Consider the following 26122-nt stretch of genomic DNA (forward strand, 5'->3'; position numbering starts at 1 on the left):
CCCTGCGAGGTCAGTTTTCATGTTATTGCTAAAAATTCTTCTTGGTGACGTATTAATTGCTTAGTTTCAAGTCTCTTTTTTTCTTTTTTTTTTTTTTTTTTGGGGGGGGGGAGGGGGGAGGAATATAAGGGTAGTGGGGGCAGTTTTGCAGAACCAGATTCCAAATCAGCTACTTCATTAAGAAGACCAGATGTCCTACTCTCTCTTGAGACATTCCTGGAAAATGGGAACTGAGACCGAGTGAAGTCAGGGCACTCGTTCTGCCGAAGCGTATGACAGCAGCGCTCTCAGCTCATCTGTTTCGTGCTTGGCTATTGACATGTACACGCAGGTTCTGTGCCAGAAGCCACGCATATCTTTGCGTCGTAGTAGGGCTGCGATGCTCGCTTGCTTTTTCAAACCCAGCCATGTTTCTGAAGGGGCTTCAATTACCTGGTAGACACGCGCTCAGCCTCAGCCAGCTGCTGGCTGCGGTGATGTTCTCCGAGCGTCCCAGCCAGATGCAAACTGAAAGTCGCTGCTTCTGCTCGGAAACTCCCGACGCCGCTCTGCAAGTTCAGGTCCTCAACTGGAGAAAGTAAAAACTCAGTTACGTTTGTTATACACCAGTAAGTTGAGCAGCAAATTGTGCTGATGTGCCAGAGGATAAAGCGGTGCACACAGAAGTCTAAACCGTGCATTGACTGCTTTTTAATTCAATATACACATAGATGTATTTTGAGAAAGAAAGGCTTTACATTCTAGGAAAAGAAGAATCCCCTTCAGCTACGACTAAAATTGGCCTCAGGCCAAGTAGGTTTAAAAATAACTCTTAAATGAAGGAGTGTTAAAATATTTCTTAAGTGGGAAAAATGCCATAATTTTATAGACAGTGTTTCGGTCGCTGCTTCAGACAGACGAGCTGAATTTTATAGTGATGTCACGGTGTAAGGGAGCAGGGCAAGGGAGCGTGTGTGCATGCGCACCGCCGCTGGGTCAGCGGCAGTCCAAACTACGGGGAGGAAAGGAAATGGCAGGCTGTTTTTCACTGCCTTTCTTGCTGCCTTACGTTTTCAAGGAAGTGAAAACACATCTCAAATAAAAACAGCTTTCTTGTTCTTCACACTATTTACAAGTTGAAGCAAAAAGCTAGATGCATCCTTGTTCCCCCCCAAACCAGAGCAGCCCTCTTATATTCTTGTAGGGGTAAAAGAATTGCTGGCACGAGAGAGTTAAAAATGTACAGGGGAAAAAGAGATTCATAGGATTGCATCAGTTGCACAGACTGTAACGAGATGCAGGCTTGCTAACTGAAGGATTTCAAAACCAGCCCCAGCAAAGCTGGTAACTGCCTCTATCAGGGGTCGGGCGTTCAATAGCTGTCACAGAGTTTTACATTTCTCCTATTAAATGGACCTGCTGACATTAAGCAAGCTCCAGGAAATTTAGAAATGAGCAAACAGTTTTTTTTATTTCTGTAATGTATTCATGGTGGGCTCTTTACTGTGCTTTCAGCAAGGCATCTGCATATTAAAAATATTTTAGAATTCTTCATTTTTTATGTTGCAGCTGAGTTTCGCACCACTTCTATTCTAATGAAGGATTTCTCTGAAGCTGTGCAGAAAGGTGGAAACTCTCTGGTTGTTTCACAGCGTGGAGCATGAGGGTCAGCCCTGTTCTGGACATATATGCCTACTGAAAGGAGAAAGATTTGCCCTGGGGAAGGTAGTAAAGGCAGCCAACCTCTAAAGATGCTTCCCTAGCGCTGGTCAATGAGTGCTGAGAGTTGGCTGGCAGAGAAAGGTGCCTCTGGGCTGGGCTGTGTGGTGCCATACAAAGATCATTAGGATCTTTGTATGGGATCCCTAGGACTCCAGGATGATGCCTGCAACCTGAGTCCATGTGTCTCCAGGTCTCGGTAGGTGTGGTTGCCTCTCCATCATCCCTTTAGTGCAGCATCAGGGTGTCACCCACGTGGGGAACTGAACAGAAGGGGAAACACTCACAGCTATCCCAGGACTTTGGGACAATCCTGTAAGGTCTTCCAAGTTAGGTATTTCACAAAAAACTACTCCTGAGTAGCACATAATGATAAAAAAAAAAGTTGCAGCTAAATAAAAATATGCACGATTTTATTTTTCTTTCCTGCCAAAAATGTCACCAAGCTCACACTTCCATAGCATTTACAGTGCAGCAGGAAATGTAGTCATTGGACAGGAGGGTGGAGGGCAGCTGGGAAACAGCCAGATGCTTCTTTTTTTCTCCTTTATAAGAGACAACACAATGAGTCAGAGAAACTGTATGCTATTCTGTGTTCTGAACTAAACCAAAGATGTTCAGTGTCTAGTCTGATGTGCAGTTGCATCCTCGATTTGTTTAACCTACCCTCTCTCTTCTTGTGGAGATAGGTTTGTAATTAGTCTCCCCATGGAGAATCAGTTACACGCATCCTGTGTGTGAAATCCTTTGTACTGAAACTTCATTCATAATTCTCCTTTTGCAATGTTGTTTCTTTGTATTTTGTGGTCACTCCTCAGCTCCTGTCTCACAACACCATTGTGGCCTTGGATTGACCAAAGCCCTTCTCTGTTTGAAGTAGTTGCATGACACCTGATGTGTCAACTGTGCTGATTTTGGAGAGGTGGGTTTTGCCACTAGGAAAAGCTGGCTGTGGGCATTTTGTGAGGTTTGATGTCTGCAGTTCTTCCACTTTGGTGACTTATATACTGTTGTTCCTAAAAACTCCTGCTCCTGAAGTTGAGAAACAAGTGGTATTTCTTGCTTCACCGTTACTATCTCTCTCTCTCTCTCTCTCAAAAACAAAACAAAAACTAACTTCTACTTTTTATAATCAAATTATTTGAAACTCAAAGAGAGGATGACATGTTTGAGTTTGGTGGAATATTCAGTAATAACACGTGAAGTTATCTGGCTAAATAGAAGCTGTGTGGTGGGTAGATAGGAAGTTACTGTGAGCTGTTACACAAGGTGTCGGGCTGGCATTGGACCTTTAAATAGCAGATATTCAAACTTTTCAGTCATATTTGTTGCACGGTGTTCTCTTGAGCTGTTCAGTGGTTGGGGTTTCTATACTGGGCAGCATACTTATGGTTGTTTAGGGAAATCAACTAAAAAAATGAACCCAGGGCATGAAATACTCTGGGTTTATAAGTATCTTATGCAATGTAATGTGGCATTCAGTTACGGTGCTTTTAAACTCCTCCTGATTTGCAGACCTAGATATTTTCCAGTGGAAGCAGGAACCCCCATGAACCTGATGTGCGGTCGCAGGCCAGCGTCCCCAGGTGCTGTGCAGACACTGGAGGCAGTCTGTGGCTGGTCAGAACCAGAGGCTGACAGCTGCTGTATCGTCCTTCTGAATTACATATCTTAGAGGTAACCTGGCCGACTCAAAGAGCAAATTCTCAGAAGCGTTTTGAGCTAGATTGTCCTTAGCTTTGCTGTGAGGACAGTGAAGAAAATGGCAGAGGTTGCCCATTTATCCACTTTTGCAGCTGCAGACAATCAGGCATCCTCAAATAACCCAACCTCTCTTTAATGGCCTCTTGTGACCCAAGGGATGTGGCTGCTGACTCTCAAAAGAGGTGAAGTTTTCATGCCAGCCCTGGGCACCAAAGAGCTCTCTGGGCATTGTTCCTTGCTGTTCCTCACCTGGGGGCTTCGATATAGGTAATGGTCTGACTCTATGAGCAATGGCACCAGCAAACAGCCTCAAATGTACAGGTGTCTATAGCTGTGATACCTTCTTGAACAGGATCATATGTGAACCAGAGTTGATGTATTTCTATGTTAGCCTCTGTACGTACGTACAAGTAACCAATGCCCTGTGCAAAGGCAAATACTCGCCCTTTTCTACAGGACTTGATTTCCAGAGCAGTGGCTTCCAGTTAAGGGCTCACTGTTAAACCTGATGAAGCTGAGAACAAAATACAGCATTGTCTGCAGTCCGCAATACTGTCTGTGTTGCACTTGGTGTGGTGGAAATCAGGACCCTTGCTTCAGGAAGCTTGTCATCTCCAAGAGTTTGAAAACCTCAACCCTTTCTCTCTGTGCTCTTTTTTTATATAGTGCTGTGCACTCTTAAACCAACAAATAAATACATATGCTCAGAAATGGGTTAGTTGCCACCAGCGTAGGTCAGGGAAAGGCTGGAACGTGGGTGAAATAGTGGGCATGGTGAAGCCAATTGCAAAACTCCCGTCAACTTCTCGAGGGTTAGGATTTCATCTGCTGTGACTGGACGTATTCTGCTTAGCGTTATAAGTTTTTAGTGGACTGTTGGTTTTTTCCCCTGCTTTCTGTAGTCTGATGAATGTTCTGCTAAAATAGCGTTCTCCTTTCCTAGAACCAGTCCTGGCATTGTCCAACTGAGGCTGTGATTTCTGCCCCATGTCATATTTCTTTTATTTTGTTCCATCTTATTTGTACAGTTTCTTTTGTAAGCCACAGCATGATGCCTTTCTAGCAGCTGTTGTTAATATTGTGAATAGATGCTATTTGTCTAGAAGCTGCAGTTGTGGACCAGGATCCCATTTTATAAACTTAGAATAAAAAAAAAAAAACGTGGTTCCTGGCTCATAAAGCTTACAGTCAAAGAATGTCAAGAGGGAATCAGTGGGTAATTACTGAACAGTGTCCTGTCTGCATTTTTGGTTAGAGGTTTGTCACTAGCCATTGAGCCCCTGGGGAAATAAAGGGTCTTGAAGCAAGCTACCTGTTTGTCGCCCTCTGACTAACAGAGGACGTGGAAATTAGGATGATGTTTTGAATAGTGAATTCAGTGAAGTGGCAGCATGACTTCTTTCTATAGGACTTCTCTTTTTAGGCCTGCAAAGGCAGGATTTATGCAGTTTGGAGCAGGTTTGCCAAGACATCTTCATCTTTGCTTCTTTAAAAATACCTCACTCTAACATCAGCTGAGTACGTGGTAACTTATTTCTGCCTGTCTTTTAAGAATAAGGGGTGATTCATTAATCCTAATTTGATTCTGGTTCATTTGAGCATCCCTCCTTAGCTGGTGAACTAGAACTATCTCAGCTTAAAGTATGGTTGGAAATTTGCTCAAGTGGTTTTCTTGGGTCACTTGAGTTTGAGTGGTTTAAAATCCATAATTGTTGTAAAGTAGCCTAGATGCATAGGAGATTCTTCATCCTTTTGCTGGTTTAATGAAAGACAAAAAGAGAAACTTTGGAAAATTGTTTCAAATGAGTTTGCCCAACACTCTGTGTGTGTGTGTGTGTCTGTGCATTCAACTGTGTCTGCACTCAAAGAGCTTTGGCATCTTTATTCCAATATACTGAATGTGTTTCCTTTGTGTGTACAACATTTTCCTTTCACGACTCAGATCCTTTTGGATTGTATCCAACTGGGGAATTGCATGTGTTTCTAGGCATCTGTGTCTAGAATAACCTGTGATTATTCCTTCCAAGTCAGAATCTCTTGACTGGAAACTACTTCAGTCTCCCTTTGTAATCAGTGGGTCCTTGGAAACAGAAGTTCAGCCATCCAGAGTGCCAGGTAATTGTCCTGGTTCCTAGTTAATTGTGTAATTACGTCATGACAGTAAAGCCAAGGGACTGAAATTTATGATGGAGTGCTTAAATACACATCTTTTCCCTGGTAAGGCTCACGAGTGTTGCTGCTCTGTAGAAGATAAAACGATGCAGCACTTCTCAGTGTCACCTGTACCCTTCTGTGAGCTCCTGGGTTTTGGAAGAACTTCTCAAAGTCCTTCTTACCTGTGTCCTTTCTAGTTGAATCTTCCATTGGATGATGGAATAGATTATTAGGCCTAGAAGTTGCTCCTATTTTTGAGTTCCTTTTATCTTGCCGCTGCATTTTCTCTGTGCAGAGCTCAAGCTTCGTCAGTATTGATGGCCTTCAGGCTGCTCTTCCATAGCTTTTTAAAAATATGTATTTTGTCATATATTACTTCATATAGGAGAGCATTAAGCTATCTCCCAGAGTTTACAGTTAGTCACAAATATCTGAAGGATTGTCCCAAATACCCTGTTTGTTCCAAATTCAACCCTCGACTTACAATGGAAAATTACAGTTCGGGTATCAGTGATGCTACCTCTCGTGTTGCTGTGCATTTTGGTAAAAATACTGCTTTACTATGGTAACTCCCCAGTCCCTTCGGAATTATTCTCTGATGCTTCCAACCTTCGATTTTTTTCCTGACAAGCTTCTGGCTATATTCTGGAAAACTTCTGGAGTCTGCTGTGGATGTATAGCAGCTGAAAACATGGGCAGCAGCGTAAACTGAAATAAGATCCCTACAGGAATAACTTCGTGCAGGGGAGGTTTCCAGTGCAAGTTAAATCGTCTGCATTCACACTTAACAAGCTAAAAATTCATTAGAGGGAGAGGTAAAATTAGAAAGAAGTTGCTACCAACTTTCCAGTCTGAGCTGGACATCTGCAAACCTTAAGAGGCTTTGCTACAAAATGTAAGCTCTGCTTGCTGCAGAATCTCTGTGCTTTTGTTACTTTTCCTACCTGCAGTCTCCTACAGTAGTTTTTAGGCAGTCCAAATTCAGATATCACAGTTCAGATCTGGTCATTGTTTGGAAACCACTGTAACCTCTCTTATTTTTATAAACTTACTTTAGTGAGTTTAAAATCTCTCTGTTGGAAGAAATCCTTAAAAACACAAAAAGAAAGAAAGGAAAAAAAAAAAAAAAAGCTCGTAGCCAGAGAAGTTATACGTTACAAGTTCAGTCCAGCTTTTCTTTGGATAGAGCACTGTTCCTTGCAAAGCCTGCTGTGTGGCTGATAACATATTCCAGAGAGGCTGTGCATGCAGAGAGCTTTTCATTCACTTTCTCAGGGCGTAGCGTGGCAGGATATTTCAATCCAAAGTGCTTAGCTATAAAAGAGGCAGAGTGCATTGAAATCCAGGTATTTATACATCTTGAGAGTACCCCTGCATGCAGGCAACAGAGAAGCGCTCTTCCAAGCTGTAAGGAAAAGCATTATTTTCACGTTTCTTCCCAGTTTGCCCTAGACATATACAAGAGCTAGAATATAAGACAGATTTTGCAAGGACCCACAGCAGTCCTTACTGTTTTTTGGGGTTTCCCAAAGAGAACTGTGCTTGGGAGGTGGTTCTGCTGCCAGAGGTTTTATCATGTGGGCCGAGTAGCATAACAGAACAGACAACACCATCTTCATGTGTTTTCAGACATGTTATTTACTGGGGTTTCCCTGAAGAAAGCTTAGGAATTCTTTCCTTATGACTCACTGACCAAGTGATTGTTTTTATATAAACTTTCCTTCAGCTGGTTGGAGTTGGAACACAGTGTCTTCTGCTACTTCTGGAGTCTGACTTTTCTCTTAATTTCTTTTAATGGCTGTTCCTGCAGCCAACAGGATGGTTCGAACCTCGTGGCCTTCCCCTGCACCCTGACTTTCAGAGTCTTGAAATCCTACGGTGCAGCCAGCTAGCAGAAGTGCTGGTGGCAATCGCCGCTCGTGTGTAATCCCACTTTGCAGCTTTCTGCCTCGGAGGGCTTTTTCAGCTCTGCACCTTCCTTGCGGCTTAGGGAGAGCGTGCAGTTGACGCTAGCCAAACTGGAGTTTGCGTTTCGTGTGCTGAAATTAAAACCTAAAGTTGATGTTCGAGTTCAGCGGCGTAAAGGTTAAAAGCTGGAAAGTGCCGTTTCCATAATGGAAATCGCTGAAGCTGGAGAGACACATGCCTTCTCTTACATCCCCCTGAATCCTTTCCCACCCTCTTTCGGTGGCTGCAGCAGAGCTGTCTTCTGCCAGCGGAGTGGTGCAGAGTCACTTTTAATTACCTCCTTCCACTGCTTTTGATTTCAAGCCCAACTGATGGCGCCAGGGGCTGAACCACAGGGAGATCTCCAAGCAAGCCCTGCGTATGACAGGCAGCCTTGCCAGGCAGAGTCTATACAGCCCACTGCACTTCCTTGTGGTGTTCTTGGTATTACACTTCAATTTTTTTAGCCTGAGACAGGAGCTATGCTAAAATCTATTAACTCTGTAATGTGCCTACACATGTGAAATTCTAGGTTATGGGCACCAGCTTCTCTTCTGCTCTTTATATCAGAGATAAATGAATATCTCCCACAGCTATATATATTACGTGTACAGGTATGTGTTTGACTCCATGGGTAAAATATCCTGTATACACCGATTTATTAAAATGCATGGCGTTATTTTAAGCCAGTAAACATGCAAAGTTCTTGGAGTCTTTTTCATAACCCAGGAGTGGATTTCTTTATTTTTACAGGAACGGGAACGGTTTAGCTGGAATGAAACCGTTCATTCCACTGCATCATTAGCTACAGGCAATCTTCAGTTGAAGCCTTTCCCATTTTTCATGTTAAAGCTGTAATAGGTTGACCTATTAATCAACATGTAGGATGAATTTCTGAGGCTGAAAGAGCTTGTCTGCATGCCTGTAATTTAAACTGATTTTTTTTTTTCTTATGAAAGGAAGGTAGCCAGAAAATAAATTACATTTTAAAGACTTCACCTCTCTCTCACCCCCTTCTACCATTCACCTTGTGATAAACACCCCAATAGTTCTCCCTGGGCGGATAGAGAGATTTAGCTGGAGTAGCACTGGACTCCAGTGCGTCTTTTGATCTTCTCATACTTCTAAAGCAACTTTCTCTTACATTAGATTAGTTTCTCACATGTCGATCGTATCAGGTGTGATATTCAGTCCTGAGGGTTCAGCCCAACTTGCTTTTATCAGTTTAAAAGTTAATTTCTGGATCTCAGATGAAGTTTTCCTCCTCATCTCCATGGCAAAAAGCTGTAGCCAGCAACCCACGTGATAATGGTAGCATCACCATCTTTAGTCAGCTGCTTCCCTGCCTTTTCAGCAGCCTGCTCTTCTCTCGCAAGTGCTCTTACCAAGCTGGATAAAGGCTTTGGGAAGGGTGACAGAAGGTGACAAGTCAGCCTTGGAGCATAGACGAGGACCTTGTGAGCGAAGAAGGAAAAGAGCCATGTAGTTCATGTAAGATGCAGAGCTATTTCAATTCAACTGTCAAGTGCTCTCAAAGACTGCAGTGCTCTATCCTGTGGATGCTAAAAAGCAGTGTCAATGCTATCACAATAAAATCCTCTTGTTCTGGCCATGCAGTTCCATTTGGCTATTAAAAAAAAAAAGAAAAAGTGCAGCAGCCCTGGAAACAGGGAAATACAAAATGTTATCTTTCACCAGATGGCACATATCCTTCTCCATCAGGGCTTGAGACAAGATTGCACCTGTACTGTAAAAAAAGGGTATTTCCTCTACTGGGCCTCCATTGCTCAAAATAGAGACCAACGTGTTAAGTCCTGTGATGGCCACATTATACCAGTATCTCAGGATTCTTGGTTAGAGGTGTTTTGGCTTTCTTTTCTCTTGTTATTGCTAGCTGATGAACTCTAGTCCAGCACAGCAGCTGTCATTAGTCTGTCAACACAAAACTATTGTTTTATCCTGCTTCTGTTTTTTCCAATCCTTGAAGTTATCCATGTCTTGCAGGACACTGTTTCAATCCTCCATCGTGCTGACAATGCCTTACAATTTTGTGTTATGGGCAGAAAAAAATTTAACTGGCAAGTTCCTACTATTCTGTTTCAATTAGATTATCTAGTGGACACTTGGATGATGAAATCCTTCCAGGCTGCTAGTTCTTCTTCCCATAGTGTCGTCTATTTATCTGTTTCTGACTGTACTGTTCCTTCTCATTAATCCCCATCTTTACAAACGTAATTAGCAGCCTTTGAGGGTATCACTTATCACTTTGCTAAGATCTGTCAAGTTTCCCTTAGACAGAAAATCTGTCAACTTACTGAGTCTGGCATGCTCTGTAACCTTTATTTAGCATGTCTTTCATTAAAAACATGTTGAAAAGCCTTACAGACAGCTTTTCTGTAGATCATGCTGCTACTTTTGTACTGTGCTTTTGCACCCACTCCACGGGCAGTAGCAGGAGCTGTTGTGTTGGCCCTGCTAGGAACTGATGACCAGGTGTGGTCCTTTAGGAGAAGCTGCACAATGTAATTTTCTGGTTTGGGGGTGGTGATTTATTCCCTCACTGCTTTCCTTCACACCTCCCTTCTTAGTTAGGAAAGAATGATAGTGATACAACAAGGTGGTTTTTTTTCACCTGGGACAGTTGGTGCAAGAATGCAAGAGCTTTTCTTTAGGAAAGCTTGATAGCCAAAACACTGTGCTCTGAGGAACCTGATGGAAATCTTCTTGTCATATAGCAAACTTCAGGGTTTATCACTCGGATTTTCCCCTACTCAGGTCTGGATGACAAGAAACTGCCCATGACAAGGATGAGGAGTGAAAGCAGTAATTCACGCTCATGTGACTTTGATCTCATCAGTAAGTTGCACCCTGAAATTCAGCCTGTGGCTCCAGACCACCGTCTTCTCTCTGCGCTTTATTTACTTCTTGCCCGGCCACTGACTGGTTTCCTTTTTCATTTTTACACTAGTTCAGTTCCCATTCTTCGTCCAACACTTCCAAACATACAATCACAATCCCTCAGGCTACTTTTTCCATTAGCGTGTGTTTCATATAAGTCTTCACTTTCTCCAGCCACAGTTTAGTTCACATCCTTGTAGATTTTCTTGCTGATAACCATTGCCCATGTGCATGGTATCTGTGCGGGGACATAATGAAGTACATGCATTTATAGGCATCTGTGAATTTAAAGTGTGCTAGTTTGTGCTGAGATACATTTCCCTCGAATTCTAGAGAGGATTGAGCAGACATAAGAATTGTTTAATTTGGAATATGTAATTATCAGTTGAAAAATCTGCATCCTATCGGATGCCTTGTCAACACTTTGTGTCTTAAAACGTGTAGTAACCAGAAAACCGAGGCTTTAACCTTTTCTAGTCCGTGCTGGTCCTGTGAAAAATCGGTACTTCTGTGTGTGTGCATGGGATCTTTGTTCGCTGTGATTAATGTTCCACTAACAGCGTCCAATACAAGTTCGGTGCAATGTACAAAGTACCTTTGATGCCAGACATTCTACAGTGCTGTGCAGAAACTAAAGCTAATAGGCGTAAGCCTGAGAGGACTGGAATGTTTTCAATTTACTTTTAAACAAATGACTTTATTGTGCCATTCTCGCATGGGAGTAAATTCCACAGCCTCAGTGCCACATTAGACAAAACTTTTTTACCTGCTGATTTCTGTTTATACTTGGAGAAAAGAAATTAACCTCAGTTAGGAATTGGGGGGAATTGGACATAACTATTAAACTCGTTGGGAATTTTGCCAGGGGTTTCGCTGAGAGCAGAGTTGGATGGAGTTGCACAGGATGTAGCTGCAGGATGATTTGTGGCGCAAAGTGGAGTTCAGGAATTCTGGATTCCTGAAAATCAAACTCACGAAGGGCACCTGTAGGAAAACCTTTAAAATGGGTTCTGCATCTCTGGCAGTGTAAGGAAGCTGTTGTAATCTGGTTGAATGCTGGTGGGTATCGAAAGGAAGATTTCAAGCAATTTCAGCTGGTGATAGATAAAGCCAAATTCCTGAAGGTAACAATTCTCAAATAAGTAATGATCATCTGTAGAGATACACAAATAACATCTCTTGACCAGAAGGAGAGAAAGTATCTCTGAATTTGTCACATTGACTGCTGTTGTAGTGGTGAAGGTTTTCAGACTGAGAAAGGGAAGATAAGAATGAGTCTTTAATGCCTAAAGGATGTTTTAATACCATGGATTTGTTAAAATAGGAAATACTTGCAAAATGCTTGAGTAAGCAACATGGATCCATCTGTCATTGCTCCAAGTGGGAGACCTTCTAAAGATAATAAATGCATCGTAGGCTTCTAATAAGTATAATACAGAATTTGTTACAGTCTGTTTTGATCAATAAATGAGTGAATGTTAATTACCAACAGAACCAGTAACACTGGATTTTTTAAAGGCTCACTAGGTCTTTTCTGTACTAAACCTTTTTACTAGGCTTTTGGTTTGTGCACGCTGTGGTTTTATTGCTTTATAAATCCATAAGCAATCAAGAAAAGGGTTGAGTTTTGTTCACACTAATGCTTCTATTTTCACTTTCACCATCTACGCTTCACTAGAATTTTATATTTCAATACTGCATGGAAATCCAAGTTAGGAAAAAATGACAAGTTTAGGTGACACTTAAATAAATGTAATTGCACGAATTGGACAAATAAATCCATGCACCTGAAAATGGCTGTAGATCCTTTGGTCTTCCTCTGATGTTTCTAACCAGTGCCTGGTCTTTTCAAAAAAAGCTGCTTCTTTGCTCACCTTTGTGCAATGGCTTCTTGTAAAACCTTACCTCATTTACAAAATGAACAATGTAAATGGTACAAAAATCATTCTGCAATGTCCACGGAGCCCTAAAGCTTTTACTACCTCTGCTTGTTCCTCAAGATGAGTTGTACCTTCCAGAGGAAGACACTGCAAAAGTTTTTGTAGACTGTCAAGAAAGAAGGGGAAGAAGGCCTCAACTATTTCCATTTTGACTTATAAGACAGGGAAATTCTGTCCTGTTTGTTTCTCCTTATTGGTAGCCTTTTTTTCCCATTTTCAAAACCATGGTGTATGTTGATTATTACTGGAAAGAAACCAGTATGTGTGTAGAGGGCGATGGCTTTTGCATAGTCAAGTGCTGCTACAAGTCAAACCTGAGATGGGGAGCGTTACTCGGCAGCACTGGGAAGCTTGTGGGGGCAAAGAGTGCCAGTTCCACCTGCCTGTGGTTTATTTCCATGAGCAGAACAGTGATTTGGTTACAAACGTGGATTTTCTAAGAAGTCTAAGATGTGTTTCAGGATGTTTTGTTAAGCGTCTCTCCCTGCAGTGGGGCAGAAGCCATCGCTTGTGTGTAAGGCAGGCTGAGGGTCACCGGGCAGCAGGGAGCTCCCAGGGCACGCCAGCAGATACCCAGCTGAGCTCTTCAGATGGGAAATTGGACTGTGGCATGCAAACGTCACCAGGAGCCGAGGCTGTGCTAGCTTTGCAGGCTGGATAGAGCAAGGAGAAACGACGTGCTTTTGCCTGAGGCTCCTCAAGCTATCTCTAACCCGCTTGCTTCCTGCCCATCTGGAAACGCGCGCCTCTGACATGTTGAAGTGTCTTGGGAAAGGAGGCGAGGAGGAGGGAACGCACCGCCGGGGAGGCATCTGATCCCCTTTGTCTCCCCAAATACCTGTGTACGGGAGGGATATAAGCTGCGCTTAAAGCTTGCTGCTTGGGGGGCCCCAGTTTGGCAGGCACGCCGGTGGGGAACACATGCTCTGAAGCCGGAGGGTGTCTCAAATGAAATGCTATTTGACTCTCGCCACGCAGGTCTTAATAATCCATGGGTCTTAATATGGCTATAAGGCCATAAATTCAGGGATTTTGACCTCAAAGTCTTTGAGTGTGTTTAAAAATAGCTCACCCATCCTCATTTTATCACTTCATATACCCTGACACAATTTTGGAACCTGCCTCCGTTCCATCGAGCAGGGGAATGCTGTAATTAAGAATCAGTTTTGAAAGGCCGTTCTCTCCTCGCTTAAGGCAGAATAAGGCTGTATGTATTTTGCAGGAGATTATAAACAATTCATTGGCTAAAATTAGCAGTAAAAAGGGAGCCCCAGTTCTTTCCTGTGCTGTGGTTTGTACCACAAAGACTTAGTGTTTTTAAATCATGACAGAGCTCTCTAAAAACCTTGAAAGCATATTATGTATGTGTCATTTTGGCTCCGTTTGGAATAGTCTCACCTCTAAGCCAGAAGGCCATGGGTTCAAGTTCCTTGCCCGCCCTTGGATTTAGCTGTCTCACAGTAATTTTATTACAGAAAGCATTTTAAACTAGAACCACGGGGGAAGAAGAGTGAAACTTTTGTATCCGTAACTGTACTGCAAGGCGTTCAGTCATTGGGGTGATAATTCAAATGACAGCTCTCTTGCTGCCCGTGTTTGTTTTAGTAGGCATAAACCCACAGAACATACTGCCCTAATGTTGTGGCAGCTTTTCTCCTGTTGACAAAGGAACTTCTAATCCTTAGGAGCGTGGATGTGTGAGCAGCTGCCCTCTGTCTGAAGGAGGTTTGCATTTTCATCGTGCCGCCCCAAGGACAGGGTTCCTTGTGTGTGCATCGCTCTGCAAGAGCTGAAAAACCTGCAAAGTCGAACAAATCCGGGTTTTGCTGAACCTCTTGCTACAGATGAGTAACAGAATTAAAACAAAAATTGAAGTTTTGAACTGAAAATGCAACAGGTCAGTTAGAAGCTAATTTGTGGAAATACCCAACTGAAGTGCTAGCTTAGGGTTGACTTGAACACCAATAAAGCTGAGGGTCAGCTCCATACGTGTCTGCTTGGACACTGAGGGAGTATATATGTCACTGATGCCCTTGTAACTTCCCCACAGAGAGGAAGTCAGAGTGACTAAAAGTTCAAACTTAATAGTTTCAGTTTATTGTGGTTTTTGTTTGTTTTTACCAACAAGCATGTGACCTTATAAAGCGCTGCTTACAGACCTGTAGTAACTTACCAGACTCTCACATCTCTCTGCTTCTTAAATACAATTTGCATTTATTTGGGAGGGGGGAGGAGTGGCAGAAAGTCTTTTAGTTTTCTACTCTTTTTGCAGAATACTTAGGTTTTGGCGTATTTATACAAAATGGAAGCCGTGCAACAAAGCAGTCTCAAATTTCATTTGGTCCAGGATTGCGTGGAGTGTAGTTACGCACAAATTATTTCTTCCCTTCAAAATCATTTTCCCAGTAATTTTCAATTTCTGTTCTTGTGGCGCGAAACCAAAATGCTCCTTTTTGGGTGAATTTCTTTTGTTGAGCAATATTTGTTAGGCTTCAGTAACCGTCGCAGCATTTTCAGATTCCTCTCCTGCTCTGCTCGGAGGCCGTTGTGCCACAGGAATGCTGCAGCTCAGATTTGCACTCGGGAAGTTAAGGGGCTTCTGAAACGGGGAGTTTGCATGGTGGTGATCGCTGGTGCTCTGCTGGGTGCTCAGCTCCTGCCGGAATTTGTAGGCTGTTGTCGCTCTGCCTGCCAGAGCGCTTATGGAAAACCCATTCCTGCATCGGGGAACGTTGAACCCTCGGACCTGAGTTATCAAACGAAATGTTTTGACCAGAACTTTGGCCAAGATGTGTTCGGCATATTAAGAACATCTGGGAAAAGCAGATCTATTTGCATAAGATGCTGGTCTTATATGTCCTCTTGATAAATGAGATTAAATGCATACGTTTTTTTTTTCCTTTTCTCCAGATAACCAATTGCTGTAGGGTGCTACAGAGACTATGAGAATCGGGGTGAGAGACGGGGGATAATCCATCTTGTCGTGGCCACATCTGGGATTCGGGTGGGGTGGTCCGTGCAAAGCTGGAGCTGGTAATGGTCTGTCAAAAGCAGGGGTAACGGCTGGGCTAGCCAGCTAGCCTGGGAGGGAGGTGTCCACAAGACAGATTTCCCTACTAAGATGTGGTCTACAGTGGGAGAAAAAGATTGAGAATCCTACCCGTGGAGTCTGGTGTGGTAATGTGGCCTGAATGCGAGGCAAAGGGGAAAGGAAATGGTGCTGCTCTGGAGCACAGTGATCCAACTGTGTGAAATCGGTGTGGGTGCTATTAAAATGCCGTCTTCCTCTCCCTTCCCCTTTCCTTCCTCCCTCCCTCCCCCTCCGCTGTCAGCCTGGCCGAGGAAAAGTCAAATAACGTACGACTGTGTTCCTTGGCATCCCAACTGCAATTTCCCTTTAGGGGCTTCGGACTCGAGAATGGGAGGTTTTAAATCTTGCTGATTCGTGCTATTCCTGCGAGCATATGTGTGAGGGGAGAGAACAATGCGAGCTCGAAACAGAAATTGCAAGTGAGAGAAATCGTTGCTGCTAAATCAGGTGTTGCAGAGGCCAGTGGAAAAATCGGGCTCTAAGAAAAGTAGGAAATGGCTTTGTTTAGAGCTGGGAAGGTTAATGAGAATGAACTAGAAAGTGCTCTCTGTGTATTCAGCCCCCGAGGATTTGAGCAAAGTTAGAGGGATTTATTTACTGATTATCCAGACTATACAACTGGCAATAAGATTAAGTGAGGAATTTTGGAACATGCTGACATTTCTTATTTGCATCATTTACTATGGAGATCATTTGTCGGTGCTGCACTGAGCTTGTGGTGAAGCAGGGCTTAGTCTGGCCCAGCAGAGACGGGTCTGGTACTTCTCATGGCTCGAGGGATGTGGGGGTGAAAACAGTTTAACGTCCTCTTTTGTGTCTCCGAGAGGAAACATCAAGTTTGTCTAGGTGCTTATCAGAGGAGAGTTTCAGAATATTTTCCTAGACATCATTAATTATGGGGAAAAAAAAGCCCAGTTATAGGTGACACGTTGCATTAGATAACTAAAAATAAAAGGCAAGGCTGTAATTTATCGAGCCCCTGCATCGGATACTGTGCAGAACTGCCCCTCTGTAAGGCCTCCCTCAAGTCCTTCCCTCCCAGGACGCACGGAGATGTGCATGCTGCCCTTCTCCCTCTATTCCCATCTGTTTAAGACAACCTGGAAAGCTGGAAGAAATGGAAGGAAACCAAAGAATAAGAGCTCAGTACCAGATCTAGGAACAGCATTGTGATTTTTCTTCTCTGTTCTGGGTTCCTGCCCCTCAAATGACCACATTTAGCGGAAAAACATGCAGCTCTTCTATGCTACACACATAGGCAGAAGAAGTCAAGCTATATTTTAAAGACGTAGTCCTGGGCAATGTGTTTTCCCTCACCAAGCCACCCTCCACACACTGAGCACTTAATGTGCCTCTTCCTAACCCCACAAGGTAGGACAGCTCCTTGTCCCTAATGGGATCCTCCAGCCAAAGCTGGTACATTGCTGCTGGAACTAGGAGAGTTTTGTATGTCACCCTCTGATGCTCAATTACTAAAAGTCCTCAGTATTGATCAGTTCTGCAGGGTTTTGGAGACCAATCTTCTAGGAATGGTTTTGGTGAGAAGAAGAATAACAGATGAATGGCAAGGTGTTATTTCAATCTTTGTGAGCACTGTTACCATTTCTCTGATCAGCATCATAGGTGATTAATTCTCTGTTTTTCTACTTTCATCTTCTCCAGCAGAAGCTGCAAGGCTTCTATTTGCTTCAGTAGCTCAAATCATCAGATGTCTGGCTGATGCCTTCACCCATCGATCACCTTTTCTCACAGCAGTCTCATGATTCTGTTCCCTTTATAATTAATGTTCGCTGCTGTTTCAGGCTATTGTCTTTGGGAATTTGCTTTGTGTATTTTGTAACAAATGCACAATAAATTTCCCCACGAACGTCTTCCATGCTAATCATCACACTTGAAGTTTTTATCATCATGTCTTGAATTCCTGGGTAAGTCACCACTATATGAGACATCCCAAGATCCACTGACCTCTTCTACACTGAAATAATGGCAAATACTATGCCAGTGATATCTCACATCTAGATTTTTTTTTTTCAAATGTGCTCCTATAAATATGAGGCACTTCATGTGTTGTTATGACAAGGAAATTCTTTGACTGAAAAGTTTGCAAATTCCAAAGTAGTATTTGTTTTATAAACAAAGGTGCTGTTTTCCTTATGCCAGCCTCTTTTTGCTTTTGCTTGTCCAGCAGTCTGTTCTGAAAGGCATGAAGCAGCTGTTGGCCCGGAATCAAAACTTGCAGTGCAGGGAGGGTTATGTAAAAGTCCTTTGTGTGAGAGATGTACATGGCAGCAAATGGTGAAACTGGAGTACAGATTCTTTGAGGGGATTTTGCTATTCACAGCAATGTTTTATTTGTTATTTATTTTGTAAAGAACAGAAAGGAAAGTAGAAAGTAGCATTGGATTTTTTTTTAATTTTTTTTTTTGCATTGTCAAAAATGCTCATTCTTGTTGCAGTTTGTAATTTCATGCTGCTTTGCACCCAGTATCACCCAACGGATGGAAGGGCTGCATGTAGTTGTGTAGTGCTTCCCTTGCTATAGAGCAAGATCTTTGTACTCTGGCCATTTCTGAGGGATGCTGGCCTAACCTGAGGAGAAGACAGCAGCTCCCCTAGTCCATCTGTTGATGTGCTTCACTATTCTTACCATGAAACATTTTCAAATTACTGCTTTGACATCTTTACCCATCCATCTCGGAGAATCATCTCTCCCCTTCCACAGAAGTTAATTCTGAGGTCAGTAGTCCCAGCTGATCCTAGTTTTTCCTTTCAACTAATATTCTGCAGAGCCCTGTACGTCCTCCTCAGTTGTTTCCTCTGATCACTCTTAAAATGTGCCACGAATTCCTGGTAGTGTAATAACCAGAATTGGATACACAATTCTTGTGCTGATTTCATAATAGCAGGACATTGTCAGCTAATACTCTGTTTATACTCCGCTGCAGATGCAGTTCCATTTCTGCTGAGCAGCTTCTTAAGTGGCCATTCTCATGCTGTGTGTTTATAACTGATTTATTCCTGCCCAAGTAAAATATGTTCTATTCATAATGGATTTCATTTAGATCTTTAAACTGCTTCTCCAGATCATTGGGAATTCTGCTCCTGTCGTCTGACATATTTACTACAATCCTTTCTACTTTCTTCTCGCCTGTAAATGTAATAATCACAGGCTGTAATCCACCATCCTGAGCATTAAGGCATTAATAAGCACGTTAAATAATACATCCCACATGAAGTCCCCCGATAGAGTTTTCCAGTTTGACAGTGAACCATCAACAACTTTTCTATGGAAACATGTGTCCAACCAGTGCTTGCAGAGGAAGCACACTTCCCTTAATGAAAACATCACGAGGTAGTGTCAGAAAGCTTGACCAAAGACCAAAACCTGTGGCATCTGATGGCACAGCCCTAAGATCCGAATCTCTGCTCTAAAATGAAATGGGACTGAGTTGATGTTATTAGTTGTCAACCTTGTTCGTTGTTGCCTTTTTCTTCGTTATGTGCTTAAAACTAGATCATTTGGCTCAGTCTTACCTGGAGTAGGCTGGTCCTTAATTCACTGCCTCTTCTTTTTAAAGACTCTACAAGAACTTCAGCTGCACAAAGTCCAGAAGAAAAGGAAAATGGCAAAGTTTACAAAAATTGCCCTAAATGCTTATGGGCTATAAGACAAAAAAAATACTCCAAATGTCTCAGAGTTCTGGTAATTTATCATCCCTTTCAGTCTCATAGTTTCAATCAGTTTCATGATTGAAGGAGGCAGGGAGAGGGCCCAATGCAGAGTTGAATGTTTGGGATCATTAACATTGTGTAAATATCTGGGGACCCGCGTGTGGATTCAGCAGAAGGTTTTAGCTAATGGTCTGTGCTATACAATGTCTGTGAGCACAAAGAAGAACCCAAGTAGACGATTGTTGAAACAAATCCAGCCAGTTACATACTCTGAACCAAATCGAGCTCGGCTGCGGCTGTCTTCTGCACGGATACAAAGTGAGCCGGATCGTGTGGAAGGGAAAGCGGGATCCTAACCTCTGTTTGGAGCAGTTCAAGGCTGCTAATGAGAGCATTGTTGCTGAAAGGGGCAGCCCGTGGGTGGCTCAGTAAAGGCAACAGCAGTTCCCAGGCAGGAGATGCTGAAAGCATGAAGAGGGTGGCAAAGCTGCCCTCTGCGAGGGAAAAGGCCAGCTTCCAAGCTGCCCGGGAAATGTTCTGCTGCTGCTGCTGGCTTTGTTGTAAACGCACAAAAATAATGTATTGTCATTTACTTGTGGTTCCTTCCAGTAAGAAAACCTCACTGTGTGAAGCCGTCATGTGGTTTCAGCAGTCCTCTGGCAAAGGCACACTGTGTACAGCGGAGAGCCTCTCAGCTGAATTGTATCTACAGCTTCAGACAAAAATGAGGAGAGAGTATCAGGAATCGGTTGAAGAGACTTAAGAAAAGGCAGGAGGTTAGGACAACTGCAATTTTCTAAGTGTTGGTGCATTAAAGAAAAGCCCTGCTTGGACAGGAATAGCTAAAACAGGTTCAGCAGCTGTAAATTCAAACGTAAATGCAGTCTGGAGGGAATGACTCATTTTCAGGTTGTTGTTATAAACTTGCATTTGTAGATAAAAGATAGGAAAGTAGCTTTTAAATGATGGGTTTCTCCCAGCAGTTGTGGATTTATTTCACAGCGTACGGAGCACTGGTTTGCTGCTGCTTTGGCTTTTACCCGTTCGCCAGTCACCTTCCCGTCTGCTTCCTCTCAGTCATTTTTAATGGAATGCCTTTTTGATTACATAAAATTGGTTGATACACTGCTCTAATGAAAATGCTAGACAAATGCTCCTTCTTGGAACTGACATCAGGAATGTTATACAAGACATTCTTAAATATGCTGGCAGCTGCCCTGAGTGTAATGAAATCATGGAAATTAGAAGTATTGCTCTCTCTGTGTGGCCAGCTCAGGACTGTTTTCAGTGCATTACCCAGTTTTGCTGCGAATTTCGAAAGGAATTACTTTTCCTGAAATTTTCTTGGGCCACTCTGCAACGTGCTTATAATTCCCTCAATCAGAAAAATTATCCTGATATTCTGAAGTACTATTCCTTTTTTAGGATTGCGTGTCATGACGTCCGCCTTCTTCCTTTTGCATCACGTGAAGTCATTCTTCTTGCACCAGGAAGTTTTCAGTCTTGAGAAGACTGATAACTCTTCTGGTAGCAACGCACATGGAGGGTGAAATCCTTTCCCACTGCAGCCAGCACGAAAATGCCCACAAACTGAAGTGGTTTGAATTTCACATGCAATTTTTAGACTTCTCTTGTGTGACACATTAATCCTTACTACGTTTTTAGTACAGAAGGGTGTTTTTAGCATAGTAGCAATGATGCAGACTTCGTGTTTTGCTAGCAGCTTTTCATGCAAGGATTATAAGGCAGCTTATGAAAGAAAGGTGAGACCTGCTGCAGAGCGTCAGGAATAGGTTTTATTTTCACTTTTGTAAGTGCAGAGAAAGTAGACAGGACTGGCTCCTTACCTCTGAGGCAATGTGTACCCGTGTATGAGCACAAGCACCATCCTGGCTTCCATGCTACCTTCTCCTGTGTTGTTTCACCTATTGTTTGTCTGCACCTTTTGTGTGTTTTCATCACGTATTCTGAGCTTTGCTTTTCCCAGATTAATCTCTTTTTCTTTACCTGATTTCTAGCTCTTGATTCTCCCGTAGTCTCTTTGTTATAGGTTTATAGAAGTTCCTAAAGTAACTGCAGTTGTGTTGATTTGAAATAATAATATTTCATTCCTGACAACAATTATTAGCAGTATTAAGAGCCAACTGATTGAAAATACCCCAGATTTGTATCTATTTGTGTTAGCTGATGCTTAACACTTGCTCTTGGGATCAGCAAGTTCTGGCTCAAGATGAGGACCACTGAAAGGGGCCTGTGGCTGCCCCATGCCTGGGGAAAGGAGGCATAGAAACACACTCTCAGCTTTGATTCTCCTGTTCCATTCAGCATGCTGAGGTGGGTATCTCTTGACCTCCTCTCCAGCGTATGCCAGCGCACTGTGGGACGTGCAGGAAGTGCTGCTGTTCATCAAGAGAAGGCCTGGACAGTGTTTGGAGGTGGTGGCAGGGTTGTGCAGCTGCCCAGTTACCTGGGCACTGGATGCACACCAGGAGAATATGCCAGAGAGCTCCTGCAAGGCTGGGTTTCCTTGCTCTTCACTACAATAGCAAATTTTCAGCCTGTAAGCGCTCGTTTCTCAGCAAGTTACGGTATTTTCCAAGGAAGATTGTGGAAAGCAGCAGTTCATTTAGTAGGTGTTCATTCAAAATTCTGGAAGAACAAAACGTATGTAGAATAGGGTGTCTGCATCGCTTCTATCTTGTGATGCCCAGCATTACCAGGCAGCCTCATTCTCAAATGTTGGCACAGAGAAAAACCTGATAAATTTTATCGGTTTGCTACAGTAGCAGGGAGATCTGTTAGAAGCAACATTTCTGGTGTATGAAAAATGCTCACATCAAGGTGGTTTCTAGCATGACAAGCCTTCAGCTGAGATGGCAAGTCTTTAAGAATACTAAGGCTGAAAGCTTTTGCAATAAATTACTGTAAACTCTTGAAAGATTGATCTTTCTTGATTTTTAGACAAAATAAATCAGCAGTGTGTGCTCAGCTCTATTACAGTTTCAAACAAGACGTGGACTCCTGAAGTATTAGCCACTTTCTGTAAATGTCACCTATGAGCCTGTATGTAAAAGGTTAAATGTTTGCAGACTTATTACCCCTTGCCTTAAAGATCAGAGACAAATTACTATTTTTACTTTACATTCTCTTGATGAGGATAATGATAAACATCTGTCACTTCGCTGCTCAGCCAGCTACGAATCCCATTGCAATCTGTAATTTAAATGAGGGGGGGAACACACCGAAGAAGTAAAAATACACGGACAAACTGTACTTTATGTAGACAACAAAGGCAAAAAGAAAGAGAATACAAATCCGTGGCAACTGGCAAAGGGGAATTTTCTGCCTGCAATCACTTGCCTAAGATCTGTGGTTATATGATAGGCATATGATTTTCCATTTATTTGGTATTTCACAAGGAAAATTCAACTAGTTTAGTTTCAAACGTGGAGACTAAGGAACATAATCTGCATGCTGTGACACTTCAGCATGTGAAGGTTATTAACAGAATGATTAAGGTCTATAGGGTAGTGTGTCTACTGTCGTTACAGAATTGAAAAGCATTTTCATCAAGAGCTCTGCCAGCATCCTCCACAGTCCCAAAATGTTTAGGAAGCACCACTGATTATTTTTCAAGTCTTTAGGTTAGCTGTTTTTCCAGTAATTCATCTGTGATTAAGAACAATCTGATCCGTTGAGGCTGTTAGAACCTGCTCTTTTACACACACTTAATTTTGTTTTTAAATGGTACATTGCATCTTATGTCATAATAAAATTAGGAGTTAACAAACAACTGTCATAATTTCACTTACATCAGACAGATTAAGCCACGGTTTATAAGAAGGAAATAAGGCGTGATCTACCTGCTAATGCTGCATGAGCGTTAGGACATGAAACCGTACGAATGGCTTTTTGTGCAAGGAGAGGCCTCTTTGGTGCTCTTCTAGCTCCAGTGGTCTTTTACTAATGGGCTGGCAATGAGTTTCAACGGGTCAAGGAGTCGGTAAAGTGCCAGTGATGTGGAAATTTCAGCTAAATGCTGTGTTGTAAAAGGCGTTGTGCTGATAGCGGTAAGTCTGGCTGGTATATAACTAGTTTTTGTTACTAGTTTATTCGTTTTTGCACATAATTTCTGCTTCCTTGTGTTATGCTTCCAGCTACCCACAGAATGGGTTTGGATTTTATAGTCCATGCTCGTATGGCTTAAGTGCTCATTTTCTTCGTTTTCAGGGAGAAGTATTATATGTCAGAGTTTGTGGAAAGGACATTGTTCTTTTGACTTTCCAGGTTGAAATTTAATTCTTTTGGCATCTTTGAGCCTCGGAAAGCGGTTTGATTTTTGCCAAAGGGATACTGTTCTTTTATTTTTAAGTTTCCTTGGTTTTGTACAGGCCAAACTGAAGCAAAGTGCATACCTTTTAGCTCCCAGTCAAAGTTCCTGGTATTTTCTTTAATTAGGTCAGCTGTTTACATACAAAGATGTTTTTTTTCTCTCCAATGAAAAAGAAATCTCTAATATATAAACCAGCCTATGTTATGCTGAGCCTTGAGCACTGGAACCGATGATGGTTTTGCTGTTATCCATCATAAATCCTTTGTTTATATAGGTGCTATTCACATCTAAAAAATTTCAGGCTGAATTGCAGAATTTGTCACAACTGAGTCAGCCTTAAGAAACAACGATGTTTTTTACCCATAGGAGGGTAAAATTCAATATCCAGACTTACAGCACTACTTTATTGCGTGAGTCAGGCTGGCTAAATCGGAATGGTGAAAAATAATAAAAATTGTTAATAAATATTGCAGCAAGTGATGTGAGATAATTTCTTGGGGTATCATTTACCTCCACAAATCTTTGTCCAAAAATGTTCCTTAACATAAAATTACAATTGGTGTGGAAATATATAATCGAAATATATATAATATATATTTTTCTCTTTGTGAAAACAAGCTTGCTTCTTATATTGCATTAACCTCTAAAATTCCAGATTTCATAATGTCAAAACACTAATGTTAAACAGGTAGGTACTTCCTGTTTTAACTTCCAGTCATTCTTTGTATGAGTTGTGTTGCTGGATTGTTACAGTTTAAATCCATTTTGTTCCCAATATTTTTCCAGTTTGCTTCAGTCCGAAAGACTTTTCCTTTTTTCTTCCGTGCAGACTGAAAATGATGAGAACGGCCAAGCAGACAATTTTTCAATGGACCCCCAGCTGGAGAGGCAGGTGGAGACGATTCGAAACCTAGTGGACTCCTACATGTCTATTATCAACAAATGCATCCGCGATTTGATACCGAAAACAATCATGCACCTTATGATCAATAATGTAAGTAACAGCCAAGGTTCTAAATTATTTTGCGTCTGCCAAATCTCTTCTGCTCGTACAAACACATTTCTTGAATAGAGCAGCAAAAGCAGCACGTATTAAAGAGAACACCCTGCCATAAATGTCACATTCTAAAACAAAATATTCCACTCTTCTTTAGTAGTATGATGTCCTGCAGCCTTCTGAAAGTCTGGCACAGTGTTCTGGGAGGTTATTCCAGCACGCTGAAAGTTGCATTCATTTATGTCTTAATAAGAATATAAATTGTTATTTAAAGGTAAACCAAGGATCCTTTTCTTTTCTCTGTTTTGCTTTTGATATAGTAGGAAAAAAAAGGGTTGGGAGCTCCATCTAGGCAGTCTGTGAGAGCAGCAGAGCTGTGCTTCCTTGATTTTCAGTCTGTAACCCTTTGTCATGGTTTCTTAAAGAAGTTTGTATTTTATTTGGGTTCCTTTATATTTGCAGATTGCCATTTTCAAGGAATAAATCTGGAAGCGTTGGACACTGTTGTTTACATAAGCTGATGTGGTTGTTTGATTTATTGTGTGTGTCTTTCTTAGATCTGAAGATTATTTGGTTAAAGAAATGGCTTTGAGATATCATTGTTTTTCCACTGCACTAGGATCTCAGCCTTCGTTTTTTGGCAGAGTTCTGAATGGACCTCGTTGAACTGAGCTTGCCATTAGAGCCGTTGCTGCCACGTGAATTAATAGCGGAGCACAGAGATCCTGTTAGTTATGTATAGTGCCTTTTCTGTGGTCTCTCAGGTCATCCAACCGATCAGTTGTTACAAATACAATGTGTTGTAACACAAATCTGGTTAGAAAGGAGCATTTATGTTTGACTTGGAGCCACCTCTAGCCTTAGTCTGATGGATTTCATTAGCCTTGTAGAATTTGTGTTGCACTTAGGTGTTTGGACAGGAAATTTCAGTGGGATTTCCAGGGACATACAATACAAGCAGAATATTTGGAAGAGGACAACAGAGACTCCGTTAACTTCTTTAGGTTTAGGGAAGTCCAACCCCAAATTGTGCTCTAGTTCTGGGTGAGTTTGTGCAGAAGAGTACAGGAATGATGGAGCTGCCTGTTTCTGTCCCATACACAGACACAGCCTGAAATCAGCCATGGTCTCAAATTTGTAAGGTGAGCAAGTTCCCTCTGCTTTCCCTCTGCTCTTGCCAGATCACAGCTAGCAACTTGCTGCTTCAACTTAGCACAGCTTTGGTGCCTTTAGAAAGGGCTGTTTTTCAGCTCTCATTTCATAAGCTGTAGAGTTCAGTGAGCAGATACTTTTGAACGTTTACATTAAATTTTCTGCCACTCACCTCCTCATATGGAATAGCTTAAGGGTCTCTGAAGTGCTGCTTTACTCAGGAGGAGAATACTGTAAGATTTTGTATTTCCAATCTCATCAGCTGTTACGCTGGTCAAGTCTGCCATGCTGGTTGAGTGTGGCACACAGAAACAGCATCCTTACCGCATCACCTGCCTTTCAATTGACCTCATAGTCCATAGCTGTGTTTGGGCTTGCCAGTGAGCTAAGCCCTACACCTCAGTCCTAGAATTTCAATTTCTGGCAAAGAGCCAGAATTTTTAAAAAGACCGTGAAGAACTAAAAACGATTCTGCACTAGTTTCTGTGCAGCATAGGCAGCAAATACCACGTTAAACACAACATCTGAGTTTTAAA

General features: G+C 42.2%; 1 protein-coding gene across 10 annotated transcripts in view; it reads left to right on the forward strand.

Annotated features, from left to right (window-relative positions):
* Positions 1-26122, forward strand: part of DNM3 (dynamin 3) — a 182154-nt gene that overhangs the window by 132937 nt on the left and 23095 nt on the right. For 9 of the 10 annotated variants that reach the window (XM_068690740.1, XM_068690738.1, XM_068690736.1 and 6 more), the window contains one exon: positions 24267-24431. The exons of the other annotated variant lie outside the window; for it this stretch is intronic. In XM_068690740.1, coding sequence (XP_068546841.1) covers positions 24267-24431 — 165 coding nt within the window. The remainder of the gene's footprint in view (positions 1-24266; positions 24432-26122) is intronic. 10 annotated transcript variants of the gene reach the window in all.

This window comes from Anas acuta, chromosome 8 (genome assembly GCF_963932015.1).
Source record: "Anas acuta chromosome 8, bAnaAcu1.1, whole genome shotgun sequence".
Taxonomy (NCBI): domain Eukaryota; kingdom Metazoa; phylum Chordata; class Aves; order Anseriformes; family Anatidae; genus Anas; species Anas acuta.